Source organism: Thalia democratica, chromosome 4, assembly GCF_965202585.1.
Source record: "Thalia democratica chromosome 4, ktThaDemo2.hap1.1, whole genome shotgun sequence".
NCBI lineage: Eukaryota > Metazoa > Chordata > Thaliacea > Salpida > Salpidae > Thalia > Thalia democratica.
In genome coordinates this window covers 50,548,103-50,569,812 of record NC_139168.1, presented here as the reverse complement: position 1 = coordinate 50,569,812, position 21,710 = coordinate 50,548,103, and the positions used below count along the sequence as shown (strand labels likewise).

The window sequence follows — 21,710 nt, the reverse complement described above, 5'->3', positions numbered from 1 at the left end:
ACCCGGTATACCATTATATTAGTCAAACTGTTTACGATGTAATTTGTTTCGTTAAAATAATTTTAAAAATACAAAGTTTTGTTTCGTTTATTTTTTGTCCGTTTTAATAATTTGGTTCGTTGAAGAATATTAAAACAAATTACAAGATAAATATGTCCACGTTTTAATATATGCATTGCATAATACTGATGAGGTAGATATTTTGTTCTTATCTGGCCAAAGGCTAATCTGTCCTTGTTTACATAAAAACTTGCCTAACATTGCCGGATAAGCGAGGAAGCACTTTACTTAGTTTCATATCAAAAAATATACATTTGTCTTCATCTTTAATACATTTATTTTTTAAATATAGAAAAAACTAAACATAAAATAAAAACTAAATAATTAATCAAAATAAGGCATAAATATTTTTTATTTACTAACATTAAGGCTCTAATAAATCACAAAAAAGACATAATGATAAAACACCTTTTAAGAACTATAAAGACAAGAAAATAAAAGTGTTTTTCTGGGCTTCTCTCAATTCAAGCAACCCTGTAAAGTTATAAAATTATAAATAAGTAAAGTTATAAAATTATACATAAAAAAAATATATAAAAATAAGGTTGAATTAATTATGAATTGATATTTATTTTAAATACACTGTAATAAAACTTAAAGTTAATTGCTGTTTAGTATTCAATACTAATATAAAGTTTAGTTGTTAAATAAATAATAAAAATGTAAATTAAGTTAGCTTTCTAAATTGTAAAATGGAGCATTAAAAATAACTTTAATTTTCTATACTGTAAAACTATCATTTTTTAAATCAAGATTGATTAGTAGCAGTTACAACAAATACAAATTATCGAGTCAAAATAATATGTTAACATATATATATTTATTTTAATTCAATAAAGAAGTTTTATGTTGACACTAATCGTACTTTAAAAAACTAATTAATTTAAAAACATCAATATTCAAACTACTTATGTAATAGATCAACTACTTATGTAATAGAAACTAAAACGATGTTTTCCGGAAAGTCAAATAATTAAATAAATTTGAAAATCATTTGCAATTTAAAATCATTATACTTTACATTTTGATAAATTTATTTAATACTTAAACAGGGTTGCCAAAGGTTTTTACGTAAATTTCTTCCAGTTTTTCTGAATTTTTTACTTGATTATAAAAAATCAAGTTTTTTGGTACATTTATAAATATATATGATATAAAATTAAACTTAAGGAAAAAAAAAGGATACAAACTAGTGATCTAGCTGATCAAAAATCCGGCCGAATCTGGCTGTTTTATGTTTAGATATAGATCTTTTCGGATCCTAATTATTAAAAAAATCCGAATCCGGCCTGACCCTTATTTAAAAAAAAAGATCTGGATCCGGATCGTAGTTAAGATTTGACCGGATCAAGATTCAGTTTGTTTGAAAGACTTATCTTTCCGCGATCAGCTCATTTCTGTTTTATACTTATATTATCGTTTTTTTTTGCTTAAAATACTTATTTTTATATAAATATTTACTGCTCCTTAGCTCCTTTTAAATTTCTAACAAATTATAAGATTTTCGTTTTCGACAGTTTAAGAATTCGTTATTTATAAGCATTTATTAAAAAGAAGGTTGCATATACAAAATGAAACTATACTTCTAGGATTTTTGTAATAAAAAAAAACGTGTAGTATAGTATTAAAAATATTATTGAAAATAAGAGCTCGGGAATTTTGTAAAATCACTGGTTTTATTAAAAAGAAAACAAAATGAAACCTTTTTAACATTTTAGTATATAACTTTTAAATTTAAATTGACCTGGAGAATTTAACTTTAAAAAGACTAGAAAAGTTAAAAGAAAGTGTCCAGTACTACGTGGTTTACAATAACTGTGATTCCAATTATACTGTTACAATTAAAGAATGGCAACTTATTAGCCACAATATTGAACTGCTTGAACCCTTTTTCATTATAAGGCTGCAGTGTAGTAGGAACAACACATTACTGTCAAATGCATCTCCGAATGCAGAAGTACTGTTTTTATTTTCATTTTTGAAGCAAATAGTCCAACATGTCAAAGTGGTTCGACAACGTTAGCAGAATATATAGAAGAAGCTTTCGGAAGAAGGTTGTATACTACAAATAACAGCTCACACTTAAACCTTCATGATAATAGCTTGTTGTTAGTCACAACAGCTGTTGATCCACGGTATCGACTTTACTTTTTCCCTCCTAATCTCAAACACGAGGTTGAAAGAATGTTGAAATTAGAAGTAAAAAATAATAGTAGTCATGAGACTGGTCAAAGTAGTCACTTTCCTCTAGTACCGTCTAATAATCCTAAAACTCAACTATCTACAAATGATGTTCCCAACGATGTTTTATCGTTCTACTCCACGTTTGAAACAGTAACAAATACAGCTACTCACGAAAGCTAGCAACAAGATACAGCTGATGAAGAGATTGAGTCAGAAACAAAGTTTTTTTTGCTGAAGAAAACTTACTTTAACTAATTGAAGAAGCTGAAGTTTTGCTCGGTGGAAGTCATAAAAGTTTAATAGTAACTTTGTATTTCTCCTTTAAAAAGATATATGATTTAACATTTTTTACTAAACTAGTGATTTTATAATAATTTAATTTTTTAAGTTTGGTCTCTATTAACACAACATAAAGCTCAATATTTAGAATCCGGATCCAGCCGGATTCTAATTTAAAAAAAGATCCAGGTCCAGTTAAATGTTAGTTTAAAAAAAGATTCGGATCCGATAGATTACGAATATAAACACAAATTATTTTATGATATATTTGTTGTAGCTAATCGAAACTTCAATACTTAAAATGTAAAAATATTTAATAATTTCTGGTATTTTGGTGATTTTTGTTCAAAATTTCAGTTTTTTTTTCTAAATTTCTCAAATTCCTGATTTTTCTAGCATTCTAGGTTTTTTGGCAACCCTGCCTAAGATTTTGAATTGTATATCAACTCATTGTAAAAAAATAAATGAAATGTGAAACTAATTTGAATAATATAAACGTTTTTTAAATTTAAACTGATTATGACGTAATTATACAAGGTTATAAAAAAACCGTGTCAGAACTAAAACATTGAGAATTACTTCAAAGTTATTAAAAGGTGTTTAAAGTTAGCTTTTTATGGCTCAGAATCGATGCTATTCGAAAAAGAAAAATCAAGTATAATACAAAAGTAACTGCAAATGAAAGGTAGCTTTATTGGCAGCATTATATTAATTTAATTTCGTTCTTGCTTATTGATAAACTGGTATAATTACATCATATTCAATTTAAATTATAAAAATTTAACTTGGTTCAAAAAGTTTAACATTTCATTTATCTTCGAACAAAGAACTGAGATGCAATTCGAAAAGCTTTAAGTGTTATATAAACTTATTTAAATGAAATTTATAGTAATTTTAACTTGCAAATGGTATTTCAATACAACAAAAATACTTTCGACAATAGAAATTTAAAAACTTTATACAAAAAATAAAACAAGCAAAATTTTAAATAATTTCTTAAGTTTTGTTATAATTAAAAAAGGGACTGACTTTTTCACAATTTGTACAACATCTTCATCGTGAAGAACGTGGTCTTTACCAACTGATTGAGGATTGTGCTTCACTGAAGTACCCCATACAAGTGCACTGTTTACGTTACAAATCAAATAATGCATTTATTGACAAGCTAGTTTTAATAATTCACCTTATAAGATAGTTGATTAATTTATCATGTATAAAGCTCACAAACTAATGTTAAGATTAAACAAATGTAAGAGTGATATCAAAATTTATACTTCAATAAAAAAAAACTTTTACCTCGTTGTATGTACTTAAAATAATTTCAAACTGCAACTTTGCAAAAATTTATTACATTTAAGTCAATTACAACAACTTAAACACAAACAGAATTTATAATAAGTTTTTCAACCAAAAAAAAATCAAGACTGTTGGAAAACAAAGTTTTCAATCTTACAATTGATTAAGTTAAACTTTTAACTGTTTTTCTTCAAAACAAGAGCAAACTAAATTTTTTTATTCTTAATCATTTAAAAAATTTAGCGAATAAAAATCTTTAAAATTACTTTTTTAAAACAAGTACAACTCATTTTTCAAGTGCCACTCATAATGTTTTTATAAAAACCCAATGATGCACTAACTGTTTAAAGTTTTGTAGTAGAGTCTTGTGAATTTTGTTACAGAAATCTTCTACTGTAGGACTCTCTTTGCTAAGTACAATCGGAGCAGTATAATCTGGAACCAATCCTTTTGGCTTGGTATAACTACATGTATATTATTTCAGGTTAAAAACTATGAAAAAAAAACTTTTGGATAATATATGAAAGCTTAAAGTACAAACTACAAGCCAGTTTTTATAGAATTAAAAAACCCAGGGTCCGTGCGCGAAATTTTTTCATTTAGCCTGACATTTTTTCAAAGTAAAAAAAATCCCCTTTAGAAGTCATTTTAGGTATTGGGGGTCTTTATTAGTACTATTGTAGTCTCTGAATTCAACCAGCATTATCTCAAAAAATATTTTGATCTTTAAAAGTCTGCAAAAAGCAACTCATAGCTTAGTTACAACTCAATAAAATAAGACTAAATTGTGAAAAGGGTGATTGCCCCCCTATGCCCTTAACATAACAAATTCAGTGATAAGTTGTAAAATAAGTGTTATATCTAATTTGTTACTAGTGTAAAAATTTAATATATATTACTAAACACAATTGTTCAATTTTAAAACTAAGTAAAAACATTATAACCAGAAGATTTATAATAAAACGGCGTGCATTGTCGTGTTTTATTAAAATATAAAATGAAACGCTTACACGAGTATTAAAATTCAAACAAACAGCTAAGTTGTTGAACTAAAAAACCTTATTTATCTTTTGAGATATTGTAACTTTCATAAAAAGTTTCCGATACAAACGTATGGACCGCAAATTTATAGGGGTCAATTTTCTCAGAAATTTTAAAAATCATTAAAAATCTATCTTCTCCTTCATTTTTTGAGCTAAAGACTTCAAACTTTCAGGAAACGTTCCTTTTAAAGTTTAAAAGACTTTGAATGTTGGAATTTTAAAAATATTAAAAAAAAAATTCTAGATTAAAAAAAAAAAATGAAGGGTTTTTTTTTTAACTTTATTTTTCAAAATTAAAAAAAAATCCTCCATTCAATCATTTTTAAATTTTATAACACACTTTCTGTGAAAATTTGAAGAAGATTGCTTAAAAAATGAAGGAGGAGATATATTTTTAGTGAAATGGTCTTTTTTCGCATTTTTAGTTTGCCCCTTCCATTAGGAACCTATTGAGGTCACCGACTTTGATCGCTAATATCTCAAAAACTACTTTGAATTTTTTCAAGCAGTTAAAAATATATGGTAGCTCAGATAAAACTCTATAAAATAGGATCAACTTGTAAAATTCAAACATATACCTGTTGTGATTATCAAACCTAACCTGATTTTTTTTATTTCAGGATAAAATAGGCTAAAAAGACTAACATTCTTGTAAGTTTAAGGTAATCCCACAACTTTTCAAGTAAATCATCAAAATTCCACTTGTGGTGAGCTGATATGGGTAAACAGTGGGGAATTTTGTATATAATATCCAACTCTTCTACAGATATCTGCATTTTTTAATAGGATAATTATTAATATATTAGAAAAGTGTTTCTAGATTGGGCCATATTGACTGACCATACCAGTGAGCGAATCTAAGCAAGTTTTTGATAAAGTTGTAATGAAAATACCGTTTACATAAATTTAGTTGTCCACCAATTACCAAAGATTTTGAACAATTTTTTCCAGTGCGTAGCTTTATTAAAACATTAAATAATAAACATTTCATAATGAATAACTTATCGTACACGTCTTTCAATGCAAACTTATACTACAAATGAATAAATATTAGATGATGTAAAAATGCGAAGCAACATTGTTTATATTACTTAATTCTCATTTAAATTTTGATTTAATAATATATAACTTTAGGTAGAGTTATGTAGCTCAATAACTTTAGAGATCGTTCATTAGTTGTAAATAAATAAAGTAAAGAGTTATTCTAAAATTATTACCTCACCATTTAAAAAAAGTTAGCTGCAAATAGCATTAATTTTAATTTTTAATTAAACAATTTATAATAAACTACATTTATAACATAAAATTGAGCTTTTATCAGAATATAAATGTCCTGGACAAGACCGTTAAATTGTATCCAAGTGATGTGCGACTTGATAACCAATAGTTGTTAGTGGACCAGGTCCTAGGGTCAAATATTTTGAATTCTTTTTTTGTTCACTTAAATAATCACGGTTGCCAAAGAACTTCTGTAAATTTCTTCCAGGTTTAAAAAAAACAATTTTTTTGTTCATTTTCTATTCAAAATTAAACTTAAGTTTAAAAAAAACTGTCTTCAATAGTTTGAAAAGATACTGTGAAGCTACTTTGAATGTGTTAAAAAAGAAAAGAAATTGATGATGCAATTTTTTAAATTAATTATTACAATAGTATCTAATATAAATTTCATTACTTAAAAAGTAAAATTGTTCCTTGTTTTTTAGCTTTATAATGATTTTTGGTCGAAATTCCAGGTTTTTTTTTCAAAATTTCTCAAATTCCAAGTTTGCCCAGTTTTTTTTTGTTTTTGCCTAAATTGTCAAATTCCAGGATTTCAAGTTTTTTGGCAACTCTGAATAATAAATGTACATAAATTTATTTATAACCTTACCAATTTTATTTTATTAAGTGTTAACAATTTGTTCATATTATAATAACAAATTACTTCTAATTAATATTTGTTGTAGTGTAATCCTGATAAGTTTTTAATTGTACAATTTTCACAAGCGTTTATTTGAAATTAAAAAGAAAATAATTTAAGTACATTATACCACACATATTATTAATTACTACCTGATCAATTTTATTAAGCAGGTATATGCATGGAACGTATACGCGGTTTCCTTCAACTACGTCAATAAGATCGTCACTTGAACAGTCTTCCTTCAATATAACGTCTGCATTGTGTATCTTGTACTCTGCTAAAATTTTCTTGACCATTTCACCATCTAATTCTGACTGTTTTACCTAAAATTTTACCAACTTATTACTAAATACATCACTTTAATTCCCTTGGACTATAAATTAAATACAAGTATTAAAAAATAAGTTAAACTATTTTCAAGGCAAACAGGTAAGATATTCTCTTTACAAAAATTAACAATAGCTTTTATATGAAAGCTTAAGGTATAAACTAAAAGTCATTTTTTAAAGAATACAATAATTTTAATTAACTTATGAGATAAAATTGTCTTACAAACACAAATTTTTCACTTTCATTTTTATTGTCAATTTATTTATTGCAACCCTGAAATTTCCGTTGCTTAGGTTTATATCTTTAAAATTAAATATAGACTAGCATTTTTTATATGTAAAACTTATATATTAACTATTTGAGTAGTTGTAGCCACAGGTGGAATTTTATACTACAAAAACTAGATTGTAAAACGTTAAATAAAGAGCTTATGAGAGTTTGAGTCACAACTTAATCTAATAAAATAATAAATTAGCGTTAGTCTGTTTTGTAAAAGCTTTAAGTATAAGCCTTAGATTCTTAAACTAGCTTTTAGTAAGTAAAAAACTATTTTTTGATTTAAATTCAATAAAAAAAATTATAATAATTAATGATTCCCAAACAGTGCATTTTTTTTTTGAATTCACTTCATAAAAGAATTAGAAAACAATGAAAACTTTTGAAAAAACGTTTACAGTTAATGAATTTTCGTGTTCATATTTGTTTAATGATAAGATTTTAGTTTCACAATTTCAAGTAAGTTAGTTTTAGGTTTTGAGATTGTAGGTAATCAAATAAACATATCAAAAACAAGTTTTACTTTATTCTTGAAAAACTAACTTTAATAAATAATAATTATTATTAAGGGCATAAGGGGGGTAAATCACTTTTTTCACAATTTGATCTTAATTTATAGAGTTTTAACTAAGCTAAAAGATGCTTTTTACACATTTTAAAAGTTCAAAATAATTTTTGAGATATAAACGGTCATAGTTGGAGGCAACAATAGGTTCCTTATGGGAGGCGCAAACTAAAACGGTAAAAATGTTTTTTAATAAAAATCTATCTCTTCCTACGTTTTTGAGATAAATACATCAAACTTTCAGGAAAATTTCCTGAAAGTTTGAGGGATTTATCTCAAAAACGTAGGAAGAAATAGATTTTTAGCGATTTCTAGTTATTTGCCGTTTTAGTTTGCGCCTCCTATAATCTCCGACTGGCTATCTCTCAAAAATTATTTTAAGCTTTTAAAATCTGTAAAAGCATCTGGTAGCTTATTTAAAACTCAATAAAATAAGACTAAATTGTGAAAAAGGTGATTAACCCCCTTTATGACCTTAGCCTTAATTTTTTAATGTAAGATTATAGAAACATTTTTGAGAATTTTTAATTTTATTAATAATTTAATGCTGATCCACAAAATTACGTGTGATGTAAAACTATAAACTTATTATAAAAATTTTATTACTATAAGTATTGAAAACTTAAATTTAAATTATTCATTTGTTAAAGATTAAAGAAGTTTTACAGAGATAAAAAATACCATGGTCTGAAAATTAATTCCACCCTTTTCCTTATGCCTATAATGTATGTTAGGAGGAGATTTGTTAAGTCTGATTCCAAATCCTTCTAATTCTCTTTCAATAATTTTCTTATCACCAAGAGGTTTCAAAACATCCAAAACAATAAATATGAGAGAACATGTTCGAGCAACTATAAATATAATAAATGGTTAAATGATGTAGTTATAATATGATTAAAGGAAACATAAAAAGTTTTTAAAATTAGTTTATTTTCATAAAAGTTTATTTTGCACTGCAGCTATTCAAAGCTTGAATTAAAAACCTGCAATAACTTGTTTTCCTCTTCCTTTGCCATCCTTTGCTCCTTCAATAATTCCTGGTAAATCAAGAAGCTGGATTTTTGAACCTGTCATTCAATATTTAAAACATCAATTTATATTTCTAATTTTAAAACAAGCTCGTCAGTGTATAGAGTTGACTAAAAACTTTATAAAAAATAAATTTAAAATTCGAGGGAATTGTGTTGTTAATTAAGCAATTAATCAAAATATTGTAAAAAACATAAACAAAACTGTTTTTAAAATGTTTCTTGAAATTTTGAGACTTCTAGCCGAAAAATAAAAGACTTAGTGATTTTTTTTTTAATGAAAACAAAGGTGGTCTATCTATACAATTTTATCCAATATTTTTTACAAACACTATTATAACCCAAAAACTGACTATATCTAGTAAATAAAACTATATCTAGAAAAACTTATAGCTTATACTTTAAGCTTTCATATAGGATCCCATACTAATAAACAAAAATCTCGTTAAGGCCATAGGGGAGGTCCGACATTTTTTTTACAAAAAATAACTTTCAGTTAAAATTTCATTTAAAATTATAATGGCTTTTATATGAAAGCTTTAAATACAAACTACAAGCCTGTTTTTATAGAATTCAAAAATATCATTTAATTTTTGAGATATTTCATTTTTTGTAAAATGTTTCCGATACAAACGTATGGACCGCAAATTTTTCGGGGTCAATTTTCTCGGAAATTTACTAAAAATCTATCTCCTCCTTCATTTTTCAAGCATTCTTTTTCAAATTTTCAGTAAATGTTCTTTATATTAAATGGAAAAACGTTACTTTACAATTTAAATAATGTAAAAAAATAAAAATTTTATCACAAAAACTAAAAAAAGTGTTTTTTTTTCAAAAAAAAAAAACTTTTTATAATTTTTTTTTCAATTCCAAAGTAACGTTTTTTGTTATTGTATAAAGATTAGACTGTGAAAGTTTGAAGAAGATTGCTTGAAAAATGTAGGAGGAGGTAGATTTTAAATAAAATTGTCTTTTTTCGCTGTTTTAGTTTTCTCTTTCCATAGGGAACCTATTATGCGGCCCAACTTTGACTAGTCATATCTCAAAAAATAATTTGAATTTTTTTAAACGACAAAAAGCATCTTCAAGCTTAAGAACTCTTTAAAATAAGATTAAAATAAGAACCCCCTATGGCTTTAATATATTGAGTCAGTGAAAACCATATGTATGATTATGTTTTTTTTTTAATGTTTGTATTAAAATGAGTGTTTTCTTGACTTTTCACGGATATTTTTTTAACTCAGCTAATTGAAAGACCAACTCATAAAAATGGAAACATACTTGATCTGTTAATTTGCAATAACTTTGGTCTAGATAGAATCATATCTCATTCAGCAACTTTTCCATTGACAAATACGTGTGACCATAACTTGATTTCATTTAAAATAAAAATTCAAAGTCAAAAAGTTATCAGTGCTAAAAAAGATACATATGATTTTAAAAAGGCAGATTTTAAAAACATTAATGATTACCAGTAAAAATACAATTGGACTTCATTATTTAACAAGTCAAAAATCTCCAACATTTTTATGACCAATTTATCAGCTCAATTCAAACCTCAATTAAACGTTTTACACCACTTTATTCTAAAAATAACAAAAGTAAGAAAAATCCATCACACATTAAAATTTATTAAAGCAAAAACTTATTTTGTACAAAAAAAGTAAGACAAATAAATCATTTTCTAAAGATTATAAAATTAAGTCAAAAGAATATCAGTTAGCCGTAAAAAAAAACAATCTTGAATATGAAGAAAAATTCTGTAAAAACCTTAATTTGAAAAAGTTTTATAGTAACGTAAAGTCTAAACTTAATTAATTACTGAAATACCCTTTTTACAAGACAATAACTTAGATAAAACAATAACCTAAGATTTTGAAATAGCCTCACTTTTTACCAGAAGTTTTCAAAAAGTATTTAAAAAAGATGATAACCACCAAAGTTTTAAACTAGCTCAAAAAAAAAAGTAGTAAAATGCAAAGCTTTTTTATAACTTATGAAGACATTAAGGGCATAGGGGGGGGGGGGTAAAAACCCTTTTTTGGTTTTTTATCTTATTTTATACAGTTTTTACTAAGCTACAAGATGCTTTTTACAGATTTTACAAATTCAAAATAATTTTTGAGATATAGCCTGTCAAAGTCGGAGGCAACAATAGGAACCTTATGGGAGGCGCAAACTAAAACGGCAAAAATAGACTATTTTACTAAAAATCTATCTTCTCCTACGTTTTTTGAGATAACTACCTCAAATTTTCAGCAAATGTTCCTTGATATATTTAAAAAATTCTGTCGGAAGGAATTTTTAAAAAATTAAAAAATAAAAATTTTATATAAAAAATAAACAAAAAAAACAGTTTTTTTTTAGTTTTTTTGTTATAAAATTTTTATTTTACATTTTTTTTAAATTCTGTTCCGACAGAATTTTCTAAATATTGCAAGGAACATTTCCTGAAAATTTGAGGTAGTTATCTCAAAAAACGTAGGAGGAGATAGATTTTTAGTGATTTCTAGTTATTTGCCATTTTAGTTTGCGCCTCCCATAAGGTTCCTATTGTTGCCTCCGACTTTGACCGGCTATATCTCAAAAATTATTTTGAATTTTTTAAATCTGTAAAAAGCATCTTGTAGCTTAGCAAAAACTATATAAAATAAGATAAAAAACCAAAAAAGGGTGTTTACCCCCCCCCTATGCCCTTAACTTCAATTAACCACCTAAAAGATAAAATTATTAGAACCCTAGAAAATATCCCGCCCTATTTTATTAAGTATGCAATTCCATCAATAATTTTTCCACTTTCATTGATTTTCAATTGCTCTATAGAATTAGCTGAAGTACCAAAACAATGGAAAATATCTTTTGTCGTTCTAGTTCATAAGAAAGGTAACAAACACAACGCGTTAAACTATCGGCCAATATCTTTAACCAGTGGGTTTTCTCGAAATTTTGAACATATTTTATCTGTAAAAAATTTTAAATTACATTTTTGACTTTAATTTACTATCAGATTAACAATTTGGTTTTGTCCCTAACCACTCGTCAAACATTCAACTATTAATATGCATACATTCATGGATAGTTTCTTATCTCAAAAACAAATATATTAAATTAGTTTACACTAATATACAAAAAGCTTTTGATTCAGTATCACACAAACGATTGTTAAAAATATTGAGTCAGTATGGACTTCATGAATCCTTTGTGAAGTGATTCAATAATTTTTTAACTGGGAGATCATAAAGAGTGGTCATTAATGATACGCTGTCAGACCTTTTATCTATATACAGTGGAGTACCAAAAGGTGGTGTAATTGGTCCCCTCTAATGGTAATTTACATTAATGACATTAGTTCAAACATTGATATTCAAAGTATAATGAGTTTATTTGTGCATGATACAAAAACTTTTATTGAGTCAAATATCTCTTTACAATCTACTAATGGTTAAAAACAAGAAAACTCGATTTCATGGTTGCCACTCATCAAGCTAAGAAAATTTTCCTGACTTTTCCTGACTTTTTCCTGACTTTTTACCAAAATTTTCCTGACTTTTCAAAATCAAGCTCTTAAATTAAACTTATTCTAAAATACATAATCTAACACTTTAAACTATATAAAGCTTCCAATCTAACTTTAATACAGATTATAAACAATAGTTTTTTGCTGAATTCTATCATCAAACTTCCAGTACATCACTTCAACCATCTATGTATGATTGATGTTTGTAATAAACAGCCCTATCAGCAAAATACTTGTATTATTACCTTATAAACACAGCTTGTCTTAAAAAAGAAACATTTTTTAGCAAATCCTAGCATAATTGTATCTAGATAAACAAACGACATATAAGGAACATTTTGCAGTTTATTAAAGGATATTTTACTAATTTATACCAGCTGAAGGCATTGGAAATAAAATTAAATATTTTTGTAAATTTCTAGGAAAATTTTGGAATTTTTTTCTGACTTTAAAGGACTTTTAATTAACTTTTACCACTTGAAGGCTTTGGATTACAAGGAATTCTGTAAATTTAAACTGACAAAATCTGACTTTTTTTTTTAATCAAATTTCCTGACTTTTCCTGACTTTTTTTCAAAACCCCCCATTTTTTCCTGACTTTTCCTGACTTTTGTAATTTTTTCAAATTTTTCCTGACTTTTCCTGATTTCCTGACTTTTCCTGACCGAGTGGCAACCCTGCGATTTAAACCTGCTGAATGTAAGATTTTACAATTAAGAAAAACAAACCGTTTGACCCGATTGACCTATTTATCAATAAAACTAAGATACCATCAGTTAAAGTTTTAAGGATTTAGGAATATATATCTCCGAAAACTTAAAATGGAACAAATACATAAACTATTTATATAATGTTGCACAAGATTCATCCTATCAAATACTAAAAATTTTTAAAACTAACTCAGCTACTATTCTAACAAAACTATTTAAAACATACGTCCGTCCCAAGCTTGAATACAATACACAAATTTGGTCATCTTTAAAAAAAAAGACATTAACAAAATTGAGTCTGTGCAAAGGAATTTTACCAGGTTGGTGTTTAGTCGTTGTAACATATCCCATTTATCATATAATGATAGATTAGTTAATTTTGGATTGAGGTCTCTAGAGTATAGAAAATGGAAATTTGACTTATTTACGCTTTACAAAATTATTAATGGGAAATATAATGATTTTTTCAGTTAATTTTTTAGTTTTTCCCATAACAAATATCAATTAAGAGGAAATAACAAAAAAAATGTAAAAATACTTTTAACAACAGTAAGTGGCAAGGTTCATTTTTTCAAAGAGCAGAGACTATGTGGAACAAATTACCACAGGATATAGTATCATGTGATAGGGTGGAACATTTTCGATAAAAACTAAAAAGATTTAATTTAAATAGTATAAATATCACTAAAATTCAGTAACTTTTCACAAAAACAACAAAATAATGATTTGTATAATATTTAATATATTTAAATTAGCTACCGATTTCCTCGATTTTCTATTTGTAATATTAATTAGTTTTATTTCCTTACCCCTCCCCCTGACAGAACGTTAATTTCGTTTTATTTGTACAACTAGTTTTGTAAGTCTTAGGTTGTCGACTTTTATATCAATCAAATAAGTTTAAACTTGTTAATGAGTTTTTTAAATTTTAACTATGTTTGATGTTTTTTTATGTTTACTTTTTGTTGAACATAAATGTTTTTATTTTCGTTATTCTCATTGTGTGTCTTGTTCAAGTGGCTCAGGTTTTGATGCCTGAGTCCAACATTGCACAATTAACAATATAATAATAATAATAAAAACCCAGAAAAGGTTGAAGATTGTTCTTTAGTCACTTAGTGTTTAAAAAAAATACACAAAATTTTCAACTAATTCATTTGTTTATATAAAAGATAAACTTACTAACCCTTGTAATGAATAACACCAGGCACAGTAGTGAGCGTGGTAAATTCATATGATGCTACTTCACTGTAAACACCTGCTAAATTACTTAGAAGTGTAGATTTTCCTACTGATGGAAATCCAACAAAACCAATGCGAGCATCTCCAGTTTTGGCAACATCAAAACCTAGTATTGAAAATTTTACAAATCAAAAATATTTTCATAAACTCAAAGATTCAAATTTTTAAAAATTTTGAACATAAAAACTTAAATATTAATATTAAAGTCCATTTTATCTCTGTAACAACTGTAAAAAAATGTCTTATAAAACTATATATGTAAAATGGTCACTTTCCGCCCGGATCAAATCCAACCCAATCAATTCTAACCTGAATTAATTCCCACCCAATCAATTCTAACCTGAATTAATTCCCACCCAAATCAAATCCCACCCGATCAAATTCCCACCCAAATCAAATCCCACCCGATCAAATCCCAACCGATCAAATCCCACCCAAGTTATTTGTCACTTTTACAAGGATCGTTTTTTCTTGCATAGTGTAATTTTCATACAAGTTTAATTTTTGCACGAAGTGTCACTTTTGGATGAGTATCCACTTTTGCATGACGTCACTTATGAAAAAGTTGTCACTTTTGCACAGATGACATTTTTGTACAGTTTAAAACTATATTTTAAATAAATTAAACTAAGTTTTACTTCATACACCATTAAAAATAAAATAAATCTAAAACTATATTTTAATTTCTATTATAAAAAAACTTGAACTTATTTATTATAAAATATATTAAAATCAAAATAAACTTAACCTAAAACTAAACTTAAAAAACTGTTTGTTGCTAACTAAAATTATAAAATCTTTGTTTGTTTTTTTTTTTAATAGAATTCAATTTAAATTTTTGACTTTAAGACTTTGACTTGGTTAAAAGTTAAAAATACAACTAAAAAACATAGACATACAAAAACAAGCACGAACCAGGATTTTTGACAATGATGTTAAATTATATGCATATAAGTTTAATTTTACAAATGTCAAGAGTCTTTAAAAAACTTTTCTAATTTGTTTAAAATGTTTAACTTATCATTACATCTTAAAAAATTGCTTAAACTTGTATGTTAATGCACGTTACAACTTTTAAGAGTTAATCTATATTATTAGTGTATGTCAGTTTAGTCTAAAAAAAGCTTAAAGTATTTTAGTTTATAACTGTTCTCCCCGTATCATATGTAAGTCCAGTTTTAACCAATAAATTAAATAAATAACTACTCTTTTACATAATTTTTAGCAAGATTCGTGTGTAAATATTGTTATATATTTTTATTGTAATAACTTTATGTCTTACAAGTTCAATCTATCTTTAAACTCGGAAGTTATTTCTTGTAGAATGTATCAGGGTTGCCACTCGTTTTTTTCAATTTTTTTTACAGTTTTTCTAAATTTCTTCCAGGTTTTTAAAAGTACACATATTTGGGTCTGTTTTTAATTTAAAGTTAAGTTTAAGGTAAGAAACTGTGTTAAATAGTATAAAAACATTGAAAAGATACTGTAAAGCTAATTTAAATATGTTTTTTAATAAAAAAATTTTGACGGTGACAAAAGATTTTTATTCAAATGATCGAATTTCGATTCAAATCGAAATTTTACTGCTGAACATGTGAAAACTGTTAACATTCTAGGTTTTTTTCAAAATTTCCCAAATTGCAGGTTTTTTTTTGGTCTAACTTGTCAAATTCCAGGTTTTTCCAGGATTCCAGGTAAAGTGACAACCCTGATGTATGTACTGATTCTTGTTCTAGTATGCCATTTAGTTTATTTTTTAAGTTTTTAATGAAAGTTGATGTAACTAAAGTTTTTATCTTTAACATATTAAAATTAAAACATTTAACTACTGATAGGCTAAAACTGTTTCAACTCATTTATATTATTTTTTTTTAACTATTTTAGCAAGAAGTAATCTTAAATATTGAAATTCTAACTAAGTTTAAAATATGTTATAAATTTTGTAGGTTCTAAATTCCAAGTGAAATAAAAATTAATGTCTTGCTTTTATTGTCAGCAGTTAAATTGTCTTGAAAGTTTATAATGTTATCAGACTCTCTTTTTTAAAACTTGTTGCTTTAACAGCGTATAATAAAGTGTGGATATTCGGACTGGAAAAAAAACCTCAAAGTAAAAATAGAAAAGTTAGTTAAAAAAAACAAAACTTAAATTAAATAATTTGTTCCCTGAATCGTTCATATTTCTATAACAATAAATTTTAATACATGTTTTTTACTAACTAAAATAGTTTTAAATTAGATTTTACTTATGTTTAGTTTTATTTTAATTTTTGCAAACTTATTTTAATTTAAACTCAAGTTTAGATTTAAAACATGTAATTATTTTTTTAACAGGTAAAACTTACATTTAATACATTGTTAGTTTAATTTCTTTTACTTGTATCTAGATTAATTTCATCAACTTAATTTTATCAAGTTTTTGAAAAAAGTCAGCCGTGCAAAAATGACAACTGGCCACCAATAAAAAATTGATGCTATGCAAATAGAACGCTTAGTGCAAAGTGTAGTCTTGAAAAAGTGATAATTCGTTGAAAAATGACACCTATGCAAAAATAATTCTCCGTGTAAAAAAGTTATGCAGTGTAAAAGTGACAAGCAAAAGTGATTTGGTGAATTGTGCGCGGGTTGAATTGAGCAGTTTTCATGTACAATTTACTAAACTTATTCAGTTAAATGACTAAAAAATTGTATAACCTTAAATTGAAGCTGACAATGTCAAAGACTTTGAGTCATGATTAATTTAGTTAAATATTTTATTTTGTGCCCACAAGTGAACGTTTAAGTGCAAATGCTCATTAGCAAGTTTGGTTTTGATTTATACAACGGTTTAACATGGTTATGTTTGCCTAAAAAGTCTTATTAAGAACAAAACTAGGTTGCAAACTTTCACATGGACTTTTGTTGGTAGTAATACGGTGCAGTCTAGTACTTAGTGAATGATGACATATAGCTTTTGAGTGTTGGAATTTCAAATAATTGAAATTTACAAACTTGTAGTCTAAAATGCAAAAAAAAACCTTTTTTTTGAAAAAAGGGGACTTTTTCTCAGCATAAAAAAATTTCCTACACTCAAATAATTTAAAATTTAGTAAATAGTAAACTGTGAAAATTTGAATAAGATTGCTTAAAAACTGTAGGAGGAGATATATTTTTAATAAAATGGTCTTTTTTCGCCTTTTTAGTTTGCACCTTCTATAAGGAAGCTATTGAGCTGGCAGGCTTTGACCCCTTGTATCTCAAAAAATACTTTGAATTTTGTTAAGCTGTAAAAAGATTGTTGGACCCCCCTATAGCCTTATCAATCTAAAATCAATTAAAATCAAGTTCTTGAACAAAATTAACTAGAAAATCACAAAATATTGAAAACTGGATCATCTCAAAATCATTCAAAATCTAAAAAAAAACTATTCTGAGTTTTTCAAAAAATCTTAAAACTAGCCTGAGTTTTTATAAAAAACTAAACTAGCCTGAAGCAGCCTTAGATTTTCAAAAATTCCCAAATTTTTTCAAACTAGCAGGGTTGCCACTGTTTAAGTCATAAAAAACTAGCTAGAGTGAGTATAGACTAGCCTGAGTCTAAAATTACTTTATCTAATAATCAGTAGAACAGCTAGCCATAAGGTTGACAATTTGGTAGTAAAGTTTTTAATTTTACAACATAGGTAAAGAGTTGCATTTCTGAAATTTTTGTTTCATAGTTAATGTAAGCAAATGTAAATTAGTCACGAGCCAATCACGGTAAGTTTTTAATTTTTGAACGTATTTCCTGATGAAAATGACTCTTTTTAAATTACACAGGGTTTGTTTTTAGAAAAATTCTTTTCTGTATGCTCTTTTTTACTAACTAGATCCTAATCGGCTGGATCTCTGTTAGAATCCGGCCGGACCCGGATTTTTTTTTCAAATTAGAATCCGGCTGGAACTGGATTCGGAATTTTTTTTTATATCAAGTTCCGGCCGGATCCAGATATCATACAAAAATGGCAATATCTGGCCGGATCCAGACCCGGATAGTGAGTCCGGTACATCACTAGTTTTCTTAAGTACACAGTTTTGGGTCTATTTTTAGTTTATAGTTAAGTTTAAAGTTAAAAACTGTGTTAAGCAGTATAACAACATTGAAAAGATATTGTAAAGCTACTTTAATTTTTTTTTTTATAAAAAAACTTTGATAGTGAAAATTTTTTTTATCTATATGATAGATTTTGCATGTCAAAATTTTACTACTAAACATTTAAACATTGTTTAAAATTCCAGGTTTTTCCAGGATTCCAGGTTAAGTGGCCACGTTTAAAACATTCCAGCTAAGCTGAAGATGGTCAAAATAACTACCAGTTAAAATATTTTTAAGACAATTAGTTAAAATATTTATAATTAAAGAGTTCAAACTACCTTCGCCAGTACTACTACCACCTCCTTTTGGTGTGATTAGTTCTCTTTTTAGTTTAGCTAAACGAGCTTTTAGCATTCCCAAATGACTAGCTGTTGCCTTATTTTTTTGGGTTCTTGCCATCTGTGGTGATTAATTAACTTTGTCATTACTTACTGAATAAAAAAACTCTTTTTTATGATAAACATTTAGTAGGATGCATTAGATAAACTATTTTGTTTAAGTACTTAGAATAGCATAAACCAGTGATTCTCTAAACTATAAAAATCAGTTCACACTAAATTTTCAAACAAAAATTAGTAGAACATCAAAACAAAAAAACACTAGAAAATCTAGAAAATTTCTTTTTTAGAAAAACTATAATTAGTATAGTAGAGTTGTATTTGTTACTACACAAATAGTATACAAAATTACTAAAATCAAAAACAACTTTAAAATATAAATATGGTATCAAATACATTTTTTTTGTACTTATGAAATTTATATACACACTAAATTATTTTCTATAGGAACAACTGTATGCAAGTTATAGCTGGAGAAACTAACCAAATTGCTAGCAGGTATACAATATAGTAAAACTGAAAAATATTAAATTAAATATCAAAATCAACATATTTATCAAAAACGGAAAAGTAAAAGTTTTAAACATTAAAAACATTTATTTAAAAATCTGATTAAAGTATGTAGTTTTTAGGCGAAAATTTAACTAAAAATATTCAAACTTCATTCAAGCTCAGCATTTGTCAAGTATCTTTTTTAGTGAAAAATATTATGTAGCATAGAATGTTTAGCTTCTGCTTTATGTTCTTAAATATTATAACTTAGTTTTAAATCATTGCTATTAAAAATTCTACATAACTTGAAATATCAGCAAGAATTGTAGAAATATTACATTATAATAGTGATTTAATATAAAAATTTTGGCTAAAAATAGTTTGTTTAGTTATTATTAAATATAGTTGATATAAATGTCTCAAGGTTTTTTTTAATACTGCTTAAAATCTAAATACATCTGATGGGTTGATTACATCTTAAAAATGATAATGAAATAATTTTATAGTTGTATGCATCAAAGGCAAAAAAACTACAGAGCAAGTAAAATACATTTATATACAAAAATAACATTTTAGCTATAATTATACATAGTTTATAATAGAAGACTTAATAATCTAAAGACTATTTAACTAACAAACTAGTTAGTATATATATTTCAAACAAAATACATAGGACTTACGATGTAAAACAATTAATTACTATAAATTACTGGCACAAAAATTTATAAACTAAATATTTAAAGATTTTTTATCATGAATATTTTTAAATTAAACTAATTTAAATAAATATAACACATTATTTCCAACACAGTAAATAGGTTGTAAACTTTTTTTTTTCTGTGTAGCATAAGTATATAAAAATTTTTGAACATAACTTAAAAAGTTTATTGTGAGAAAAAATACTTGGAGCACAAACCAAAAAATATAGTTAAACTAAAATTAAACTCAAACAAAATTAAATCTTTAAATTAATTTTCAATAAATTAATTTGTAAATTTCTAAACCATAATTTAAACTTGACTTAAACTGTGTTCATTAGTTTGAAAAAGTTTCTTGAAAAAAGTTTTTAAATCATACATTGATTTGAAACTTAGTTTTCAAACTTTATATAATGATTTATTTAATGATAATTACACAAACTATGGTCAGTTTAATATTTAAAAATTTAAATAAATTAAAACTAACCTCGGCTTCAATTTCCATAATTTTTTGCACAACCGACATACTTTTTTGGTATTTTTAAACAAACTTGTACTAATTAGCTTCTACTGAAAAAATAACCAACTTGAGTGTCTGATATTTTTTGCACATCACAGGGTTGCCACTCTTTGAGTCAAAAAATCTTCCCTGAGTGACCAGAAACTTCTCTGAGTAACCTTAAACTTCCCTGAGTTTCCCTGAGTTTTTTCAAATCCTTAAAATTTTATTATTTATTAAAATATTACAATGTTAATTCAAGAATATTGAAGAACTAGCCGCAAGGCTAAAAAAAATTTTAAATAAGCACTTAAAAAAAAAAAACTTTTTTAAACAAAATATTAAATCTGGATTACTAAATCTCATTCTAGATCTAAAAAAAAAAATTCCTGAGATTTTTTAAAAAGTCTTAAAATTTCCATGAAATTTTTAGAAAAAACCAAACAACCCTGAGTAAAAAAAAAAAATCAAATTTCCCTGAGTTTCCCTGAGATTTTCTATAACTTGAAAATTCCCTGAGTTTCCCAGAAAGTGTGGTAACCCTGACATCATTTAAATAAATTGAGAATTTTCTCACAAGATGTTATTAACAAATTTTTCACTAGTTATACTTGTTACTTAAACTTTAAATTACTAACATAGTTCATTCTAAAACTAAAGCCATAAGGGGGTCCAACATTTTTATATAGAAATAAAATTCGGTCATTTTTAAGAGCTCAAACTATGTTCTGTAAATTATTTTAAATACATTAGTTTTATTTATTTTTTTAGATATAGCCAGTTTTGTAAAAAGTTTTCGACATTTTTCATTACTAACTTTCTCATAATTTAGAAATTCACTAAAAGTCTGTACCATATTTCTTTTTTTAAAGCATTTAACCTCAATTTTAAGATAATGCTCCTTACCTTATATGAAAAAACTTATGTTAACAAGTTGAAAATAGATTTTTTAAATTAGAAGACAAAGAATATATTTACTCAAAATAAAGCAAACTGCTATAATAAGATTTTTTTTGCAAATTTTGCTTTGAGTATAAATTAGCTTACTGCATAATTTTGTAGTTGACTGAGCATACTTAATTTAAAAAAAATTATTTCAAATCAAAAAATCACATATTTTTTGAACTTTTGACTTAA

At 25.9% G+C, this 21,710-nt stretch overlaps 1 protein-coding gene across 1 annotated transcript; it reads right to left on the bottom strand.

Moving 5' to 3' along the window:
• Nucleotides 1-377: 377 nt before the first annotated feature.
• LOC145834979 (developmentally-regulated GTP-binding protein 1-like) lies at nt 378-20,826 on the bottom strand. Its single transcript, XM_082942509.1, has 10 exons — nt 20,562-20,826; nt 18,825-18,945; nt 14,378-14,539; nt 8,920-9,003; nt 8,618-8,787; nt 6,915-7,088; nt 5,508-5,632; nt 4,161-4,283; nt 3,553-3,648; nt 378-534 (listed from the first exon to the last, which is right to left on the bottom strand). The coding sequence occupies exons 1-10, from the start codon at nt 20,598-20,600 to the stop codon at nt 525-527; spliced, it is 1,104 nt and encodes a 367-aa protein (XP_082798635.1). The 5' UTR covers nt 20,601-20,826; the 3' UTR covers nt 378-524.
• Nucleotides 20,827-21,710: the final 884 nt, after the last annotated feature.